The sequence below is a fragment of the Tachyglossus aculeatus genome, chromosome 15 (assembly GCF_015852505.1).
Source record: "Tachyglossus aculeatus isolate mTacAcu1 chromosome 15, mTacAcu1.pri, whole genome shotgun sequence".
NCBI lineage: Eukaryota > Metazoa > Chordata > Mammalia > Monotremata > Tachyglossidae > Tachyglossus > Tachyglossus aculeatus.
Genome location: NC_052080.1, coordinates 9625603 through 9645184, shown reverse-complemented (window position 1 = coordinate 9645184; position 19582 = coordinate 9625603). Strand labels below are relative to the sequence as shown.

At 43.2% G+C, this 19582-nt stretch overlaps 1 protein-coding gene across 2 annotated transcripts in view; it reads left to right on the top strand.

Moving 5' to 3' along the window:
* WWC3 (WWC family member 3) overlaps positions 1 to 19582 on the top strand; it is a 115457-nt gene that overhangs the window by 52937 nt on the left and 42938 nt on the right. For both annotated transcript variants that reach the window (XM_038757501.1, XM_038757500.1), the window contains 3 exons: positions 1985 to 2061; positions 4603 to 4682; positions 18498 to 18627. In XM_038757501.1, the coding sequence (XP_038613429.1) occupies positions 1985 to 2061; positions 4603 to 4682; positions 18498 to 18627 (287 nt within the window). The remainder of the gene's footprint in view (positions 1 to 1984; positions 2062 to 4602; positions 4683 to 18497; positions 18628 to 19582) is intronic.

The following is a 19582-nucleotide window of genomic DNA, read 5'->3' as shown; positions in this document are numbered from 1 at the left end:
GCCATTAATGTAAATAAATAAAATTACAGTTAGGTAAATAAATGTGGGGCTGGGAAGGGGGATGAATAAAGGGAACAAGTCAGGGAGCACAGAAGGGAGTGGGAGAAGAGGAAAGGAGGACTTAGGGAAGGCCTCTTGGAGGAGGTGTGCCTTCAATAAGGCTTGGAAGGTAGGGAAAGTAATTGTCTGTCTATATGAAGAGGGAGGGTGTTCCAGGTATGCAGGGCAATGTACTTAGTACTTCAGAGAAAACAACAGAAGTAAACGTTATTGCCCCCAAGGAGCTCAAAATCTAGTGGAGGAGCTAGCAAGGCAAGTCATACAGTTTTGACAATTATGGTGGAATTTCTAAGTATTGTAATTATTATGAATGATGGACAGGGACTGAACAAACCTGCAGACATATTTAAATGACACAGCCTACTCAAGGGGCCATATTCTATCTTAGACTGAGAGGAAAGAGGTCTTGGAGGATAGAGTCTCGGCAAAACAGCATTCTTTTAACAAGAAGTGCTGTTGAAGAGACCATAAGATTCTAATCAAGGAGGGGTGTTTTGGCAGCATTGAAATCTATTGTTCTGGTATAACCATCCTTTTAATTTATGTGAAACAATCCAGTAGGCTGATGGGCAGAAATGAGAATTTATGTTTCAAAATTGAATTTTGTTTTGGAATGCCATGTCTGCATTTACTGCTACCCCTTCTCTTAAACATTTTTGAGGGTGAATGTTTATTTGAGATAAATGAGCTCTTTTCTCACTTTCTCCCATTGATGATAGTTATATAGTTTTCTGCGGAACTCCTGCCAAGAGGGCTAAGGACTGACATACTGTATTTTATTTTGTACTAAGATTGAAAATGGACGTTTTGAAATCTGAGACTCTGGTATAAGAAAATCATTTTGACTTTTTCCTTTAAAGAGCTTGAGTGTGTAGAACACTTTAAAGTGAAGATTGGAGTGTATCCAGATTGTTGGCAGGAATTCAGATATTTTCAGTTGTTGTTTATTGTCATCTGTGAAGTGGCTGACTTGGGGAAACATCTGATTGATTGGACATTGTGTTGTTGTGTGATTCCCACAACAACTTGTACTTCCCAAGTGCTTAGTACAGTGTTCTGCACACAGTAAGCGCTCAATAAATACGATTGTTTGAATGATTGATGGATCATGTGATTTTCTCTGGTAATTTTTTTTACTTGAAAGTATCCAAACTGTTTCCATTGACTCGTATCTGGTTTGAGTAGAATCACTGTAAATTCTCTTGTTGCATTACTTCCAAAATTCATGTCCTTTGGCCTCAGACACCTTTGTTAAAGCCAACTATGAAACCATGTTGAAATCAGCTACACAAAAATTTTGAGGATACCGTAAGCAAAATATTGATTCACTGCAGGCATGGGCAGTCCTGTGTGATTGCAATGTTGAAAAATTTGAAAGGTTTTTAGATTATATTGTTTTTCGTATTGCTATCTAAATACATAGTTTTTAATATATATATAGTTACAACTATTTGTATATATATATCTTCATAAATAGATATAAATATATAGATAGATACAGATAGATATTTATAGATGGTTATATGGATAGAGAGATATATATCCACTGGTAAAGGGGCCAAAATATTTATAACAAAAATTAATTAATGGGATGTTTACGTGCTTATTAAAAAAGGTTGTGGATACATACCAAGGTTGAAGTTCCTTTTGAAGGCATATTGCAAGTTGAATCCCAGGAAACTTGGTTGGGTTTCAATCCAGAATTTTCAGGTCTGCTTTTCACAGTACTTGACTAAGTTCACTTTTACTTGCTTAAGTCTAATGACTAATCTGTTATTATGATCTTTTATAATGAGTAATCGACTGATTTAGACGGTCTGAAAAACCAGATCATTCCCTTTCTTTTGACTTGAGAATTGAGTGAAAAATAAGTGAATTCATTGTAAAATAAACAAAATGTCTTCAATCTCTTCTATCTTTATAGCATTCTCTGGATTTTCAACTAATACCAAGTACGACCCATATCAGATCAAAGCAGAAATAGCAAGCCGTCGTGATAGAGTGAGTAATCCATATTTTCATGTGAATTAAGAAACACTATTCAATGTCATATTGGTGTGTTCATTTGAAATGCAACTGTTTTCATCATCTCTATCTCATCATCATCACCTCCGTAAGCCAGTCCATAGACATAGTGTACAGCATTTTGGTTAGTTACAAATACAAGCGCTTAGTACAGTGCTCTGCACACAGCAAGCGCTCAATAAATATGATTGAATTGAATGAAGTGCATGGTTTTCACTTAAGTTGCGTGGTTTGTCCATGTCCTAACTTCCTGCCCAAAGAGCAATGGGCTGTGGTGATTCATGTAGGAACGTCTTTGCTGATTTAAGGGAGCCCCCTTTTCTGCTCTTAGAGGAAGGTTGAATCAATGTCCCCTTGTCTGGGAGTGCTAAAAACTTTGCCTGGTGCAGATGGAGAAGATCATTTGCTACCTTGGCTCCTAACGCTGTACTGCTTGCCTTCTGACCTAGTGGGCAGGAGTGGAGTAGGTACCAGCACCCATCACTGTCAGTCAGTCAGTCAATCGATTAATGGTATTTATTGAGTGCTTATTTTGTGCAGAGCACTGTACTAAGCACTTGGGAGAGTACACTACAAAGGAGTTGGTAAAAATGATCCCTGCCCTCAAGGTATATTCACTGTAGAGGGGGAGATCACTTGTCAGCATGGCTCAGTGGAAAGAGCACAGGCTTTGGAGTCAGAGGTCATGGGTTCAAATCCTAGCTCTGCCACTTGTCAGCTGTGTGACTTGGTGCAAGTCCCCTAACTTCTCTGTGCCTCAGTTACCTCATCTGTAAAATGGGGATGAAGACTGTGAGCTCCACCTGGGACAACCTGATTACCTTGTAACCACCCCTGTGCTTAGAACAGTGCTTTGCACATAGTAAATGCTTAATAAATGCCATCATTATTATTATTATTGTCATCCAGGGGTTGATCCTCTGTTGATGTAGGCATAAGCAGAGAATAAAAGAGGTGGGTAAGGGCATCTGGTTTCCCTCTGCAGCCCTCTGGGGGGGTTAAAGGAGGTTGAGCGCTTTTGTGGTCTCCTTTCATTCATCCATTCAGTTGTATTTATTGAGTGCTTACTGTGTGCAAAGCACTTGGGAGAGTATTATACAACAATAAGCAGACACATTCGCTGCCCACAGTGAGCTTGCAGTGTAAAGGGGGAAAGGCAGACATTAATATAAATAAATAAATTACAGATATGTACATAAGTGCTGTGGGTCTCAGCGGAGGGATGAACACCCTTAGTTTCCTTGTGGGATACTAGTCCCAAGATTGGTGGGTCTTAACATTAGAGAACTAGTTGGACCTTCCATTTTCTGGATCATGGCAAAAATTGATAGAAATTGTTTGTTGGCCTCATGTAGTAATCATGTAATTTATGAAACACTAACTGTTTAAAGTGCTGGTTCAGAAACAAAGTTTTGAGACCAGATAATAATAATAATAATAACGATGGTATTTGTTAAGCACCTACTATGTGCCAAGCGCTGTTCTAAGCTCTGGTATAGTCTTTGCCCCCCATGGGCCTCCCAATCCCTGACCCCGGTTTTACAGGTGAGGAAACTGAGGACTAGAGAAGTTAAGTGAGTTGCCTAAGGCCACACAGCAGGTCAGTGATGGAGCTGGACCTCGATCCCAGTCTCCTGACTCTCGGGTCCGTGCTCTTTCCAGTAGGCAAAGCAGATTTTAATCATATAATTGAGTTTCCAGTCTTTCAGTTGGCATTCTTTAATGGTACTTGTTAAGCACTTGTTATGTGCCAGGCACTGTACTAAGCGCTGGGGTAGATACAAGTTAATCGGGTTGGACAATAGGGCCCACAGTCATAATCCCCATTTTACAGATGAGGTAGCTGTGGCACAGAGAAGTGAAGTGATTTATTTGCCCCAGATCACACAACAGACAAGTGGTGGAGCTGGGATTAGAACTCAGGTTCTCTGATTCCTAGGCCATGCTGCCTTTTGTAACAGAAGCAGATCAGTTCTTGTGGTTGGATTAGATCACTATAAAAGATGTTTCATCTGGGAAGTGAGTATGACTTGGGTGAGATCGGTGAAATAAATGGAAATTTCATACCATTTCCATTGATTTGATAAATTGGATTTCAGTTTTTCATTTTTGAAAAAAATACTTCAAAAGCCAATATTGTGAGCAGGCACACCATCTGAGAAGCGGCGTGGCTCAGTGGAAAAGAGCCCGGCCTTTGGAGTCAGAGGTGATGGGCTCAAATCCCGGCTCTGCCAATTGTCAGCTGGGTGACTTTGGGAAACTCACTTACCTTCTCTGTGCCTCAGTTACCTCATCTGTAAAATGGGGATTAAGACTATGAGCCCCCCGTGGGACAACCTGATCACCTTGTAACCTCCCCAGCGCTTAGAACAGTGCTTTGCACACAGTAAGTGCTTAATAAATGCCATCATTATTATTATTATCATTATTATTATTATTATCTTAAGTTTGACGGAAATGAGTAAAACCATGCTATGTCACTCTGTGGTAAATTTTGAAATTTTTTTTTTTTATTAGCTTTCCAGACTAAAGCGCGAGTTAACCCAGATGAAGCAAGAACTACAGTACAAAGAGAAGGGAGTGGAGACATTACAAGAGTGAGTTGACTGGGAGATGAGAGAGTCTCTTTCTCCTTTGCCATTTTATGTCTTTGAAGTTAATATTCCTCAAGCGCCTTAAGGTGGTGCGAAGAATTCCTGAAAGATAGCATCTGTCAATGCTGGGTTAACTCTTAAAGTGGAATTGTTTATTGCCCTCTGAGGCCTACTTGTTTCTGGCTGTAGTCCAATCACCCTTGCTTTTTATGTGCATGGTCAGTGTGCAAATTGCAACCATGTTCAGTGTAAATCATTTGGGCCTGATTATTTTAGGAGATGGAAGGCACATTTCTCTCTGAGGATTCATCAACTCATTTAGCCCTTTAGGCATAGTGGACTGCTGCAGCTTTTTACAAGATGGTCGGTACCTACTGTCTTAATACCAAATCAGTGGTCTCAATGGCAGGCAAATTTCTTAATACTGGTGGAGCCAGCATAAGATAATTTGATGTAATTAATTGTAGTTAGTATTGGGGTAATTCATGTGCATTTATCCTAATAGTTAATATTATGTGGTATTTGCTTTGCTGACATTCACCTGTGTCAAGAAGGAAGAGTCAGCTCCAGGGAAGGGAGAGCTTGGCAGGGGGAGGGCAGACAGGCCTGGAAAGAGATCCTTCTGTGCTCCCTTCCTCCCCCAGTCCCACTTATAGTAGGGAGTGGAATTTAGGCTGGAGAAGCAGCCAGCAGTCTGGCAGAGCGGGGGTTTCGGTGGGATGGCAAAGGAGTATTGTAGGGAATAGGGTAGGGCCTCGCAAGTACAAGTGAGAGACAATCAAGGCAGGGAGAGACAAGCACAAGTTGTTGGCGTTCCACAAGGGTATGAGTGACTGACCACTAGGACCAAGGCATCACTATAACTGTTGGCCAGAGGTGGAATGAGGAAGAGGAGAAACCAAAGGACAGCAAAAGGGCGCAGGTGGAGCTACTGTGGGAAAAAAATAATGAGAAGGCAGAAATGCGGGGAGGCTAAGGAAAAGGGAGGGGAGAAATGGCAAAGGAAAGACAAGGAAGAGTTAAAAGGAGGAGGGAGAAGGAGGAGAAGGAAAAAGAAGGAAACTAAGGAACAAAAAAGAGGTAGACTGGATAATAAATGACAAGAGGAAAAAGTTTATTTGAGACTGTAAGCAATCTAGTTGGGATACTAATGCTGCTATTAATTTCCACCAGCTCTTCTGTTTTTTAATTTTAATTTTAATTTTTTAAATGTACCTTTGGATAGTTATGGTTTTATTAGTTATTGAAGCAGCGTGACTTAGTGGAAAGAGCATGGGCTTGGGAATCAGAAGTTGTGGGTTCTAATCTCGGCTTTGTCACTTGTCAGCTGCTTGACTTTGGGCAAATCACTTAATTTCTCTGTGCCTCAGTTCCTCATCTGTAAAATGGGGATTAAGACTGCCAGCCCCAGGTGGGACAACCTGATAACCTTGTATCTACCCCAGCACTTAGAACAGTGCCTGGCACATAGTAAGCGCTTAACAAATGCCATTATTATTATTAAACACTCTGCTTAATTGTCCCAAGATACAGATAATGACTACATTAAAAAGGTTATTACTAAAGCATGAAGGTTCAACTCAGGTGTAGCTCCTGACTTCACATAAGTATGCGTGCATAAAAATCCACCCTTTCAAAGGACCAAACCTGACTTTTTCAGTTTGCTGTACATCATCTTGCTTCACCTATGGACTCTCCCCTGCGTTTATTTCCGTACTCCCAATTTAGTAATTTTATTCAGTGGGAGTGCTTTTAAAGCCTGTTAGTGTCTCATTTTTGATATGAAAGAGGATCATCAAACTAAGTTTACATTGACCTCATTCATCTAATGGAAGATGTTCTTAACTCATTTTATTGCTCATGTGTATTGGCTGATGCCACTCCACTTTGTGAGGAATGTAGTTTCTGGGCTGTTTAGCTGCTACAATAACAAAACAGCACAGCAAAAAAGATAAAGCAGCCTGTGAGCGCAATAACTGGTATCTGTTAAGTGCTTACTATGTGCTGTACTGAGTGCTAGGGTAGATACAGATAATCAGATTGGACACAGTCCTTGTCCCACATGGCACCCACATTTAAGGGGGAGGGCGAACAATCAATCAGAGGTCTTTATTGACTGTATATTGGGTAGAGGGCACTGTACTAAGTGCTTGGGAGAGTATGATGCTCATTGTGGGCAGGCAATGTGTCTATTGTAGTTTCCCAAGCTCTTAGTACAGTGTTTTGCACTGCAATAAATATGATTGCCTGACCGTACAGTAGAGTTCATTCATTCATTCAGTCGTATTTATTGAGCGCTTACTGTGTGCAGAGCACTGTACTAAGTGCTTGGAAAGTACAATTCGGCAACAGAGACAGTCCCTACCCAACAGCGGGCTCACAGTCTAGAAGGGGGAGACAGACAACAGAACAAAACAAGTAGACAGGTATCACTAACATCAAAATGGTCAGTCCGAGATGGGAAGTTCAGCCTCTACTTTGGATTCTTCAAACAAACACAAAGGACCAGTGCAAACACCAGCTCCAGCTCCTTTCCTTGACGGCCTGGAGGGAGATGAGAGGAGATGGAGAATGAAATGACAATGGAATACTGAATAGGGGGAAAGTTTCGTTCTTGGCCAGCGCTGAAGCATGAGAGACATGGTCCTGGTTGGCTTGGTCTTCCTCCTGATGGGCGGTGAACTCTTTAAGTAGCTCATCTTCCGAAAGGGTTTGGCTGTGTAGGGAGCAATGATGGTCGTAGAGTTGGTAGATGCTATCCCTGCACTCAAGAAGTTTGCAGTCTACCTGGGGAAATAGGTCAATTACAGGTAGGGGAAATGGCAGATGATAAGGATACTACTTAAGCGCTTTGGGGAATCTAGAGATCTTGTGAAAAACAGCTGTTGAAATTCAATTTTGAAGATGAGGAAGCTAAGACACATACAAGTATCATAGGCCTCTCATGCATTCATGAGAAGCTGCACAGATGGTTGTAGGTTTCTCACTCTGTGGCCATGCATTTTTGAGTCTTTTTCTCTTAACCAATCTTGGTGGTGTTACTTGGGCATATCCATTGCCAGTAGGCAGGATCGCTAACAAGTGCCCTTTTGCTACTCACTTTAGTAACTGGAGCTGGAGTCCCTTTCCAGAAAGGGGCACTGTGGTGCCATCTTAGACCTTTATGTCTGGGATTTTGACACTGATTCATTTTGATTGAAAAGATGCCACTTTTCCATTTATTGGAGTGTAAAACTAGAGTATATCTCCTGGTATTTAGCATCTTAATTCCCTGTGGAGTGATGATTTTTCCCTATATTTTGGCATCTTGATTTCACCAGTGCTTTGCATTCCCCTCACACTGATCATGTTGCCAGATGTTGGTCCTTCTGCAATGAATCTGTACCCTCGGAAAGATTATCTTCCCCTTTGTTGGTATACATCCATGTGGGCTAGAAGAAATGGCTTTAACAAAGAAACTGATCATGAGTTAGTGGTTGGCACGAAAGCAGACTTTTCCCCAGAGCCTGCTCTTCACTTGTGGTTCGACACCTCATTTTGTCGGCAGCTGATTAGATTATGATTATGCCGTCCTGCCACTGAGGAGGGCTGCTGACCCACTCCCTTACATCTCTGCCCAAATGGAAAAAAATCTGTAATTCTTCACGCCAAGTTAGGCAGCCTGGCAGAATAGCCTTGTGAAAATGGCCTGTATTTTCATCGCCAGGTTTTTGGAGAAACATCTAATGCCACATAACCAAGCTAACAAATGTTGACTGTTCAGCAAGGGTCTAGTAATGCAAAATTATGTTCCCCTTTGAGAATTATGAAGTCATGTTTAAGGCCAAACATTGGAACCCTTAATCATATTTTTTAAAGCCTTACTATAAGCTATTGTACTTTTATGTAGGTCCTCTTTCTCCTCATCCATATGCTTACAATTAAGTAAATTGACTCTGATTCCACATCCAAGATAAATCCAAGGAAGGGTCTTCAGTTTTTCTCTAGTAGTTTTTCTGCCCACTGGCTTCCCAGAATATTTAATGTATTCTTTTCCAGCATTCCTCTCCAGGAGTTTAGCCTGTTCCAGTATTTTAGCTGGAGCTTATTTATCTTGGATAGCTGTCTTAACTGGCAGGAGGGTCTAGGATCTATCATTCTTTCTGGACATAGGGCAAGAAAGAAAGAATATTTTGGGAGGGCTTTTGTTTGTCATCTTGCAAAGTAGCTTTCTTTTTTCTCAGCTGTAGGAATTGACGATGAATAGGGATCGGATAAGTCATATCTCACTATATTGCAGTCATGTGCAAAGTGCAAAACTTTACCAGCTTATACATTTTACCCACCAGCTTACCCTTTCCAGTAAGATTCCCTGAAAGTAAATAGAGGAGACAACATTTCTTTCTTTTCATCTGGAACAAATTTTTACCCCCTTGGGCGAAGGGCCCAAGTGACTCTTTTTGAACCTGCTTTATTAGGAGATATTGGAGACACTTTTATCCCAAGGTTGGGTTTCAGTCATCCTGGCCCAGTCCAGTGCTGCTGGTGAGTCTTTGAAATGGATTTTTTTTTTCCAAGGTTTTCATTTCAAATGTTGATCATTTGATTTGATTCCTCACTTGATGTCAGGCACTATGAGTCACCTTTGGTGGCCCATGAAGCTTGCATTTTTGTTTTTTCCCCAAACTGATTTTTGTGGTCAGTTTACTTGCCCGTGTAGACTATGACTCCTGTAATAACTTTGCTTATTTATAGAATTTTGAGGCCCCAAGAGGTCATCTTCCCACCTAGATTGGGAATCCCGTGTGGATCAGGGACTGTGTCCTACCTGAGTAACTTGTATCTATCCCAGAACTTATAACAGTGCTTATTATTATTATTATTATTAGTAGTAGTAGTAGTAGTAGTAGTAGTAGTAGAAGTAGTAGTAGTAGTTGAGTGCATTCTTTCTGTCAAGCACTGTTCTATATGCTGGCACATAATATTATCTTATCCCTTTCCCCATAGATAATTGCATACATTTTTTCCTAAATGTCTTCTGAGATAGAGACTTGATCACCTTCCTCAGGAGCCTGATACTTTGGCCTTTTATCTCTTTGAAAGACAAGAAGCTGTTTCATTAAACTGGATCATCATCTTCTTTCCCTTATTCCCATCTCCAGTTCTCCAGTTCAGTCCTCCTAAGACACAGAGAACAATTGGTCAACATCATCATCCTTGTAAAATCTCTTCTTGTACTTACAGGCAGGTAACACACCACACGTTGGCTCTCTCTTCCCCAGCGTATATCACCCCAGTTCCTTTAGAAGTTTCTTGTATGAATTGTCTTTTCCATCCTATTCAGCATTTTCTTTGTTCTTTGATTGCTGTAGTTTCTCTATGCATTTTTGAAGGATTGTGACTAGATGGAATTGCAGCCATAAATCAATGTATAATATCCCATAAACTTATTTAGTGTGCTACCCTTGTGGCCAATCATGTCAGGTGTCTGGTCGTACAAGGCATTGACCCATCTTTGCCCACTTGGAGGGCTTGAAGGCAGTCTCAAATGCCAGCTTTTTGGGAGATGTGCCTTTTTAAGCGTTTGCATATGTTAGTTGTAGACCCAGGAATTTTCTATTAACAGATCTTTATGCCTTTAGATTGCATTGTTTTGTTTGTCAGATGATTAATCTGAATCTTGATGGTCTTTTTGGGTGCTGTTTTTTTCCTCAATGAACTATATAAACTCTGGGATTCTTCTTGGACTTGGCCAAGATATTTTTGAGTAGACTTGTGCTTTTCATAAAGTATTAACCATGGGATACTTTTAGACTCAGTTTCATTGTAAACAACTGGTTCAGAGTCAGTGAACATTCCATAATTTGGAAGGAAGAAGTGGGAGATTTCTACCCTTACGAAGTTTGCTTGTTGAATTGTGCATTTTGTAGTCAGCTGTTCACCTGGCCTCATACCTGCTCTGTGAGAAGAATATCTTGAACAATGTTCCTAATTCGTAATTAAGCCTTATTTTAGAGTCCACTCTGATCATTTATATTCAGCTTTATTTTTTGTTGTCCAAAAGCAGTAGTTAAATTTTTATTTTAAGCATTATCACAGTAACAACACAGTATTTTGAAGGTAGAGTTTTGCATTTCACGCTGACCATAAGTAGCAGTAAGACACATTCCAGTTAAGCATTTCCTCCAGGGAAAATGTTTACTCTCAATAAACAATTATACTTTCATAGTAGAAGAACAGGCACAGGTGAAATATTCCACACTTTAAAAAAATCTTGTCTAATAATAATTGTGGTTTTTGTTAAGTGCTTATTATGTGCCAAGCAGACACAAGGTACAAGGCGAGCAGATCGGACACAGTTCCTGTCCCACGCTAGACTCACAGGGAATTAGAATAGATGTTCAAATACCATTTTACAGCTCAGGAAACTGAGGCAACTGAAGCTAAGTGACTTGCCCAGGGTCACACAATAAGCAAGTGGCAGACCTGGGATTGGAACCCATTTTTCTCTGATTCCCAGGCCCATGATCTTCCTACTCAGCCACCCTGTTTTGGTGTCTGGGTCATGTGTGTAGCCTTCTCTTTCTCTTTTGTATATGGAATTTTTTCTATTTTCTTCTCAACAATTCTTCTCTTCCCAGGCTGAGTACATGTAGCTACCTAAAATGCATCCAGCCCCAACACCCAAAGAGAAATCATTTGTACGTATGGTCATGCCATCCCAGCCGGGCTTTTGCACAAAGACAAGCATATGGGTACACACTTTAAAGATGAATATCTATAGCTCTTACTATCCTTTATATGGTTTTGGTATTTGGGGTTGGGAGATGCTGCTACTGATAGTGTTTTTTTTTTAAATTAGGTTAATAAGGCCAACCTTTGATTTTCACAATCCAGGCACATACTGATTACCTCTTGTTGCATGGTCAAATTTGCTACCATCAGGACCTGGCCCTGTGTACATATCTCCCTCTTGGGAGACCCTCTTCCCGAAGCCTTCCTGTCCAAGACAGGTGCTCCATTTGTCATTGCTGAATGCCCAATCAGTCTAATGCTGCTGCCTTTCAACTCTCCATGGCAAGGCTTGTCACGCGAGGTCATCCGAGGGTTTTCAGAATGCTTCTTCATTCCTCCTGTCTGTTTCCTTCCTCTTTTGAGTTCCCCACCTTTCAGTTGTTTGAGTATCCATTCTCTTCCCACATCCTGCCTAGCGTAGAAGGAATGCATCTTCGTTTTGATACCTGGAGACTCAACTGCTTTTCAGGACTTCATTATCCAGGTACCTGTCACACCATTTGAGTTTAGTTATGACACCCAAGGATTGTTGTTACAACTCCATCAAGGAAACAAAATCAAGAAAGCTAGATGTCTTTGGGGAGACTGCTTCTAATTTCTACAGTGGTTCCCCCAAAGAACAAACCAGCTTTCTTGATTTGATTTTTTTTCTGCTTTGTTTATCCTTGGTTCATTAGAGAGGGTGCTGGTTTAGGTAGCCAATTCTGTGACATTCATCTCCGTTTTGCCAACGGGGATTTGTGGTTTGGTGTATGTAGCGTTTATCGGGCTGACATAATGTATTTCTCACACTAATTGTTATCCCATAGCTGCTTCTCTGGATTCATAATCTTATACATTTCCTGTGAATGTGCTTCAGAAGCATATAGGCGTTATTCTGTGAATGAATCAAGACATTGTGATTTTGCTTCCAATCTAAATTGAAAGAATATTTCCAAGGCCTGCCAAACCTTTAGTTGTTGCTGGAGCCCAGGTCCACCATATGGAAGTTTTACTGTTCTCTGCTCTTCTCCTGCAGCAAAGACTGTCATTTTTATTATGGCTTTTATTAAGCACTTCCTAGGTGCCAAATGCTGCCAAGCACTTGGGTGGGTTCAGTATAATGGAATTAGACAAATCCCTGACTCACATAGGACTCACAATCCTATGAGTAGGATCCAAGAGGTAGGCAAAGAGATATTTAATCCCCATTTTACAGAGGAGGAAGTCAAGGCACAGAGAAACTAAATGATTTGCCCCAAGCCACAAGGCATCCGGTGGCAGAGCTGGGATTAGAACCTGGGTCTCTTGACTGCCAATCCCTTGCCTTTTTCACTAGTCCACTTTCCTTCCCAAAGATTATATCCATTGTGTTGTGTTGTGGTCTGAAACTGCATTGAGATTGTCAAAGAACATGATTAATGATACTTTTCAGGAGATGGTCCAAGTGGATTCTGGCAAGAATCTTGCTGGCAGTTGAGAGCAGGGAAGTCCCATAATAATGTCTGCAGTCCACTCTAGCCATTCTTCTTGATGATGACAAGATGAATGACAGCCCTGAAATCCTATGGGCATCATTTCCCCAAGGCTCTTCACAGAAAGGACCTGGGCCGTAGCCAAGCGGAACGCTTCTTCCCTGCTTGTACATCTCGAGAAACTGTCAGTCAGAATTCAAGGAAATGGCATGTAAGGGATTGAAGACTCTAATTGTGGTAGTAACATCCAGAAATATTGGCACAGACTCCAGGTCATATCTTGCCCCAAGTTAGGTAGTCTCTGTAGAGTGACGTCATCAGAAGTGGAAGGTGTGATGAGGAGAAGGCTGCAGTGTTTTTGTCATGTCTGGGTCCCTTTGGCTGAGAGGAGGGTGGAGCCATCTAAATTCTTCTCTGCTGGCCCGGTGGACTGAATGGCTCCCTATGCATTCTTCAGGTTCGTGTAGAATATTTGGCGCAGTTTCTGCCCGCATAGACTTGTATACCTTCAGCCTTGGCAATCCACTTCTCGTCTCACATGATCCCGAGCCTGTGTTCCAAGGTGGAGGCTTCGATAAGCATCCACTGTGTCTGGGTCACGAAGATCTTGGAATACTCCCCATCAAACCAGTCTTGGAGTTGTCTACTGGCAGCACCCACACAAATTCCAATGGGTACCCCCACCTACTGGATCCTCTTAGCCCCGTGACTTGCTCCAGAGCAGCTGGACAAAGGATTCCTCTCCTGTCCTCTCCTCCCCTTTGTTTGCCCCATTGAATAATAATAATAATGATAATGAGGATATTTGTTAAGTGCTTACTATGTGCCAAGCATTGTTCTAAGTGCAGGGATGGATGCAAGTTAATCCGGTCTTGCACAGTCCCTGTGGACTTGTCCCCCGGTAGCTTGCATTCTCATCCCCATTTTACAGATGAGGTAACTGAGGCCCAGAGAAGCTGTGTTTTGTCCAAGGTCATGCAGCAGACGTGTGGTGGAGCTGAGATTAAAACTCATGTCTTTCTGACTCCTGGGCTTGTGCACTGTGCACTAAGCTGTGCACCATAAACACGGCTTACTCCATCTTTGTCGAAGAGAGGCAGGGTAAGTCCAGCAGCAGCTCCTGTAGGTCCTAGGGTTCTAGCTTGTGTGGGAGAGAGGAGGAACATCATTCTTCCATTCTCATTCTCTCTCTCTCTCTCTCTCTCTCTCTCTCTCTCTCTCTCTCTCTCTCTTTCTTTCTCTCTTTCTCCCCCCCCCCCCCCCCCCCCCAATCTTTTTCCCCTTATTTCTGCATCGGAGGATAGGCTCTGAATCAAGAATGGGGACATATAGAATAAAGAGGAAGGACTTGCCATCACCGCCCCCTTGATCAGTCTCCCCCCTCCAGTTCAGCTTTCCCAACCAGGCACCCCTTGGGAGCTGTCCGTGAGCCAAGCAGCATCCGCAGAGGCAGTAACTATACGGAGCCTTCACCTTTTTATATAAAGCCAGGGAGGTAGGGAGCCAGCTTCCTAGATAAGGCACAGGACCACGAAGAAACACCAGTCAGTGCCACTCCTCTGATAGGGAAGAGATGCAAATACAAAAACAGCATTGTTTGGGCACTGGGACAGGTCTTACCCTAAACCTATTTTTCCAAACAGTACCTGCTGTTGATAGAAAGCTTGCAGGAAGCCGCCTGTGGTTAACTCAGGGCCCACTGCCAGGCCTGGATGATGTAAAAGGTAGAAGTTGTAACAAAACTTTCCATTCTTTTAGGATGTAATCTGTGGCATTAAATAGGAATGAGCTTGTAAGTCTGGCAGCTCTTTGCCTCAAGACATAGGGTTAAAAATAGTCCAACTTTAATATTCCTCTCCCTGATTTCTCTCAAGAAGCAGCATGACCTAGTGGATAGAGCACGGGCCTAGGAGCCTGGAGGTCATGAGTTCTAATCCCATCTCTGACACTTGTCTGCTGTGTGACCTTGGGCAAGTTACTTCATTTCTCTGTGCCTCAGTTACCTCATCTGTAAAATGGGGATTGAGACTGTGAGCCCCACATGGCAGAGGAACTGTGTCTAACCTGAGGTGCTTGTATCCCTCTCCCTCCCCCGTGCTTAGAACAGTGCCTGGCACATAGTAAGAGCTTAACAAATACCATAACTACTGATGAATTCTCCTAACATCTTCCATCATATTGAAATCTGAATACTCTGGTGCAGTCAGTGCAGTTCATCCAGGAGCTTTTTCAGGTGTGTTATTTTTATTGTTTGGAATTTTACATTCCCTGAACTCTTCCACACATTAAATGTCAGGAAAGCAGCAAAAGTTCACCCTGGAGCCCGATTGAGTGACAGGTTTTCTTGTGACTTTTCCCCACTGCTTGTTCAACTCAATCCGTTTATGAGCACAAGCATGTACTTGGGACATCACGAGGGAAGGGAACAGGAAATCTTCCCACCAAACGAAGGCATTTCAGAATGTTTATCTTTTTTAAATTTCCAAGAAGTATAAGTTAACTCTGGGGGCACAGATTAAGGGCACATAATTGAACTTTGCTGTAAAGGCATTGCAAAACCTTAAAAGGAGAAATAAAACTACGAAATATAACTAGCAGAAGAAAACACTTTCCTTCTGCTGACAGATAACCTCGATAGGTTTTGCTGAAAATTAGCACCACAAGGAAAGTGTTCAAAGAATTGTGAAAGATTCAGTTGTGGCCATCCAGTGTGATTTAACTAAGACAAAAATATCATTAGGACTACTTAACAAGATCATGAAATATAAGAGGCCATACTGTTCTGTGCCATGGTTTTGCAAAACATGTTTCCCCAGAAATGTGGACACAGTTGAGATGTTCAGTTGCCTGTGAGAACATTTACAGGGGACAGAATCCGCCTCACTGTTTGCAAAACACAACAAACTAGAGGGAAGCAGTTGATACCTTGGGAGAAGTGGCTGGGAGAAGTAGACAGGCCTAAAGAATGAAATCGTAGAGGCAAGGTGTCACCTGTTTAGCAGGGATGAGTTTGAGGATCGGCACAGTGAGAGCAAGAGACCATTGTCAGCGAGGCTGAGCCATGTAAGATTTATTCTCCATGGTGAATTGACTTTCCCTTTCGGGAGGAATACATTTATTTAGTTGCACATGGCGCGGTACCCAACTCTCACCCCTTGAACACTTCCCACTCGGGAGGAATACACTTTAGGCAGCCAGTATGATTCCCAACTTATAGCAGCTGGCAGAAACCTGGAAGGAGACACCGGTTGTCTCCAGGGGCTACCTTTCAAATCACCCGGCCATCAGGTTTCCAGAAGGGATAGTCACTTATCCTTGCCCCAGTGCGGAGGGTGAATCCGTCACTTAGCACCACGTGGGGTCCGACATAGTGGGCATCCCTGACTCTGGGTAACGTCGACTTTCCATGTCTGTTTGACGGAGTTCCAACATAGTGCCAAGAGTTTTGGGAGAGCCTCCCCAGGTAGACCCTGCTACTTCCTGATCCTCTTCCCTTCTATTGGCCATATTTCGGGGGAAAAGGATAGGGTGACAAGACCCATCGAAATTTACTCATTCCGGTCTAATCGTTGGGCCTTATTGCTCACCCAGCCCCTCTGGGGTCGGTAGCGCTGACATGGGATAAGTTTGCCTCCTATCGCTGACTGCCAGTTCTTCCACTTTTAGTGAGTTAAACTCATTAGTCTGGCTAAGGTGTGACCCATCACACAAGGACAGGGTAGTAGATTTGGAGGGGAAGAATAAACAGTGCAGTTTCAGGGTGGGGAATGAGCAGCTGTGTGCAAGGGCAGCTTCAGAGTAACTAGAAGTTGGGTCTGAGTCGGGTTCAGTGATTGGACTGATTGATGTGTCTCTTTCTGCAAGATGTGTTGGAATGCTTTCTATCAGCCAGCAGGTACAAAGAAATGTGGGTTTATAAATTAACCAGGCCTTTCAGGATTAGAAGAATCTAGCCCCTAAGCATCTGATTTAATGCTTTGTGCCAAACAGAACTTTGTCTGCATTGCATTATAGTTGTCCCTCTTTGAGTATGGGATCACAAATGAAGAAAACCCCCACGAGTTTTCCTTTACATCAGGCCTGTTTTTGCTACCTCACCTGGCACAATGATGTTTTCTGGAATAGGATCAGGTTTCTAACAGGAAACGGAGATTGGGTACAGAATGGCATCTAGGAGAGTTTAGCCTCCTGCATCTCCATCTCCATCCTGCTGTAAAACACTGTAGTTACCCAGTTACACAGTGAAGTTTCTAGACAGTGAGCCCACTGTTGGGTAAGGACCGTCTCTATATGTTGCCAACTTGTACTTCCCAAGCGCTTAGTACAGTGCTCTGCACACAGTAAGCGCTCAATAAATACGATTGATTGATTACCATGATGCTGCCGAGGGCTGCAGCATTGTGTCGTGTGAGACAGTCACAGTATAGCATTGGCTGTCCTCCTTTGGGGGAGGGAGGCTACCCAGGATACAGGGGATGCTTTACCCAGGTTCTTTCCCAGGAGCTTGTGCAGGGCCAGACTGACCCAGAATCCCTTGTAAACCTCCAAAGGGCAGGTGCTCAACGAAGGTAGCCAAAGGGTGCGTGTGTGGGTGTATGTCTGCCGCTAATCTCCTCACCGTGCCTCATTCTTGCCTGTCCCGCCGTCGACCCCTGGCCCACATCATCCCCCTGGCCTGGAATGCCCTCCCTCCACACATTCGCCAAGCTAGCTCTCTTCCTCCCTTCAAGGCCGTACTGAGAGCTCACCTCCTCCAGGAGGCCTTCCCAGACTGAGCCCCCTCCTTCCTCTCCCCCTCCTCCCCCTCTCCATCCGCCCTGCCTTACCTCCTTCCCTTCCCCACAGCATCTGGGGGGAATAAATAAATAAAATAAATATTTATTTTACTTGTACATATTCTATTTATTTTATTTTGTTAATATGTTTGGTTTTGTTCTTTGTCTCCCCCTTCTAGACTGTGAGCCCACTATTGGGTAGGGACCGTCTCTATATGTTGACAACTTGTACTTCCCAAGCGCTTAGTACAGTGCTCTGCACACCGTAAGCGCTCAATAAATACGATTGAATGAATGAATGAGTGAATGTCTGTTCTCTTTCTGTTTTGGTCCATCTCTCTCTGTCTTGGTTTGTCTGTCTCTATCTTGGTCTGTCTTTCTGTTTTAGTCTAGGCTCTGAAAAACATTTTTTTTTCTTTAAGAAATTAAATTAATATTTGAAACATTAACTTTCCTATTAAATGTTTAATAATTGGGGAACAGCATTGCATAAGACTTTCAAACCTGCAGACATTTGAGTGATTTTTGTAAGGTAGAAGGACCACCTATCTACAGGATCAACCGGAGACTTCCACAGTAGCACTGTTGTCACAAGTAGAGGCAGTCTAGTGCTACTCTGACAATTTACTATAAACTTTTGTGGACTGGGTGCTTAGAATTGGGGAGATTTTAAATTCGTATCCACAACCCAGAACTTACTTTTCCACCTGTGCCTTTCTGAAAAATGATGTCCTTTAAATGCAATGGATTTAAACCCTGCAAAAAAATCATTTTGTGCAATGTTTTCATCTGAAGCACTTCATTTTTCTCGACAGAATCGATCGGAAGATGTCAAGTGCTCATACCAATTATAAACTGGATGAAGCCCAAGCTATAATGAGTGAGCTGAGGACCATCAAAAAGGCTATTTGTACAGGCGAGAAGGAAAGGCGGGACCTGATGCAAGTAAGAGTCCTTTCCTGTCTAAGCCATCAAGTTATTGGTTGCCCCTGTTTTCTCTCTCTCCGTCATTTATGGCTGCTCCTCCCCTTCCACTAGATGGTCTTCTTCCCCCTTTTGGTTCTCCAAGTTATATTGGTATGAATAGGAACAATGAGGCTTCTTCAGAACGAGGCAGTGTGATGGAGTTGGGGCTGCCGAGGTTCCAAAGTGTTCATCGGGAAAGTGGGGAAGCAGGGAAGAAGAGAAGGAAACTCCCCCCCCCCCCCCCCATCCCATAGAAGAGAAGGAAACTCCCCCCCTCCCATCCCCTACTCCACCCTGAGTAGCAGCATTTCAGTGACACCTGTTTACTGTCCCGGCTCCTGACATTGCACCTGGGCCCAGGAGCAGAGGTGCTCTCTTCCCCTTGAGTTCCCCCGGGGACCCACAGGGGTGGGAATTCATGGGAGATAAATGGGGAGTGGGCTGAAGGGAGGGGATGGGCCTGTGGGGAGCACTGCTTGGGTCGTGGTTGGGCTCTGAGGCGAGTGAATCCAGTTCAAAACGTTGTGGTGTCCATAGATACGGCACCTGCTCTCCAGAGCAGGTTGTAAGAGGAAAGCAGCAGGGAGGGAGGGTGGGGCTGCCGGCTCCACTCACTCCCTCAGAATGGCTCACAATGTGTGAGGGTCCTTCCGGCAGGTGTCTCCGGCTGTCTCGAGGTAGGTTCTTGTTGGGTCCCAGACAGCACAGGGGACGGAGGGGACGGTTTCTCCATCCCAGGTGATTCCAATGGTCAGGCGTCCAGACTTGCACAAAGGTCCCAGAAGTATTGGAGAGACCGACTTCCCAAATATCTGCTGCAGCACCACTTCCTTACAGGGGAACAACTCTGGGTTCTCTGGGGAGGTTCGGAACTGCAGTCCTGTAGACTCCCAGGGCACAGCGTGGCCTAGTGCAAGGAGCACGGGACTGGATG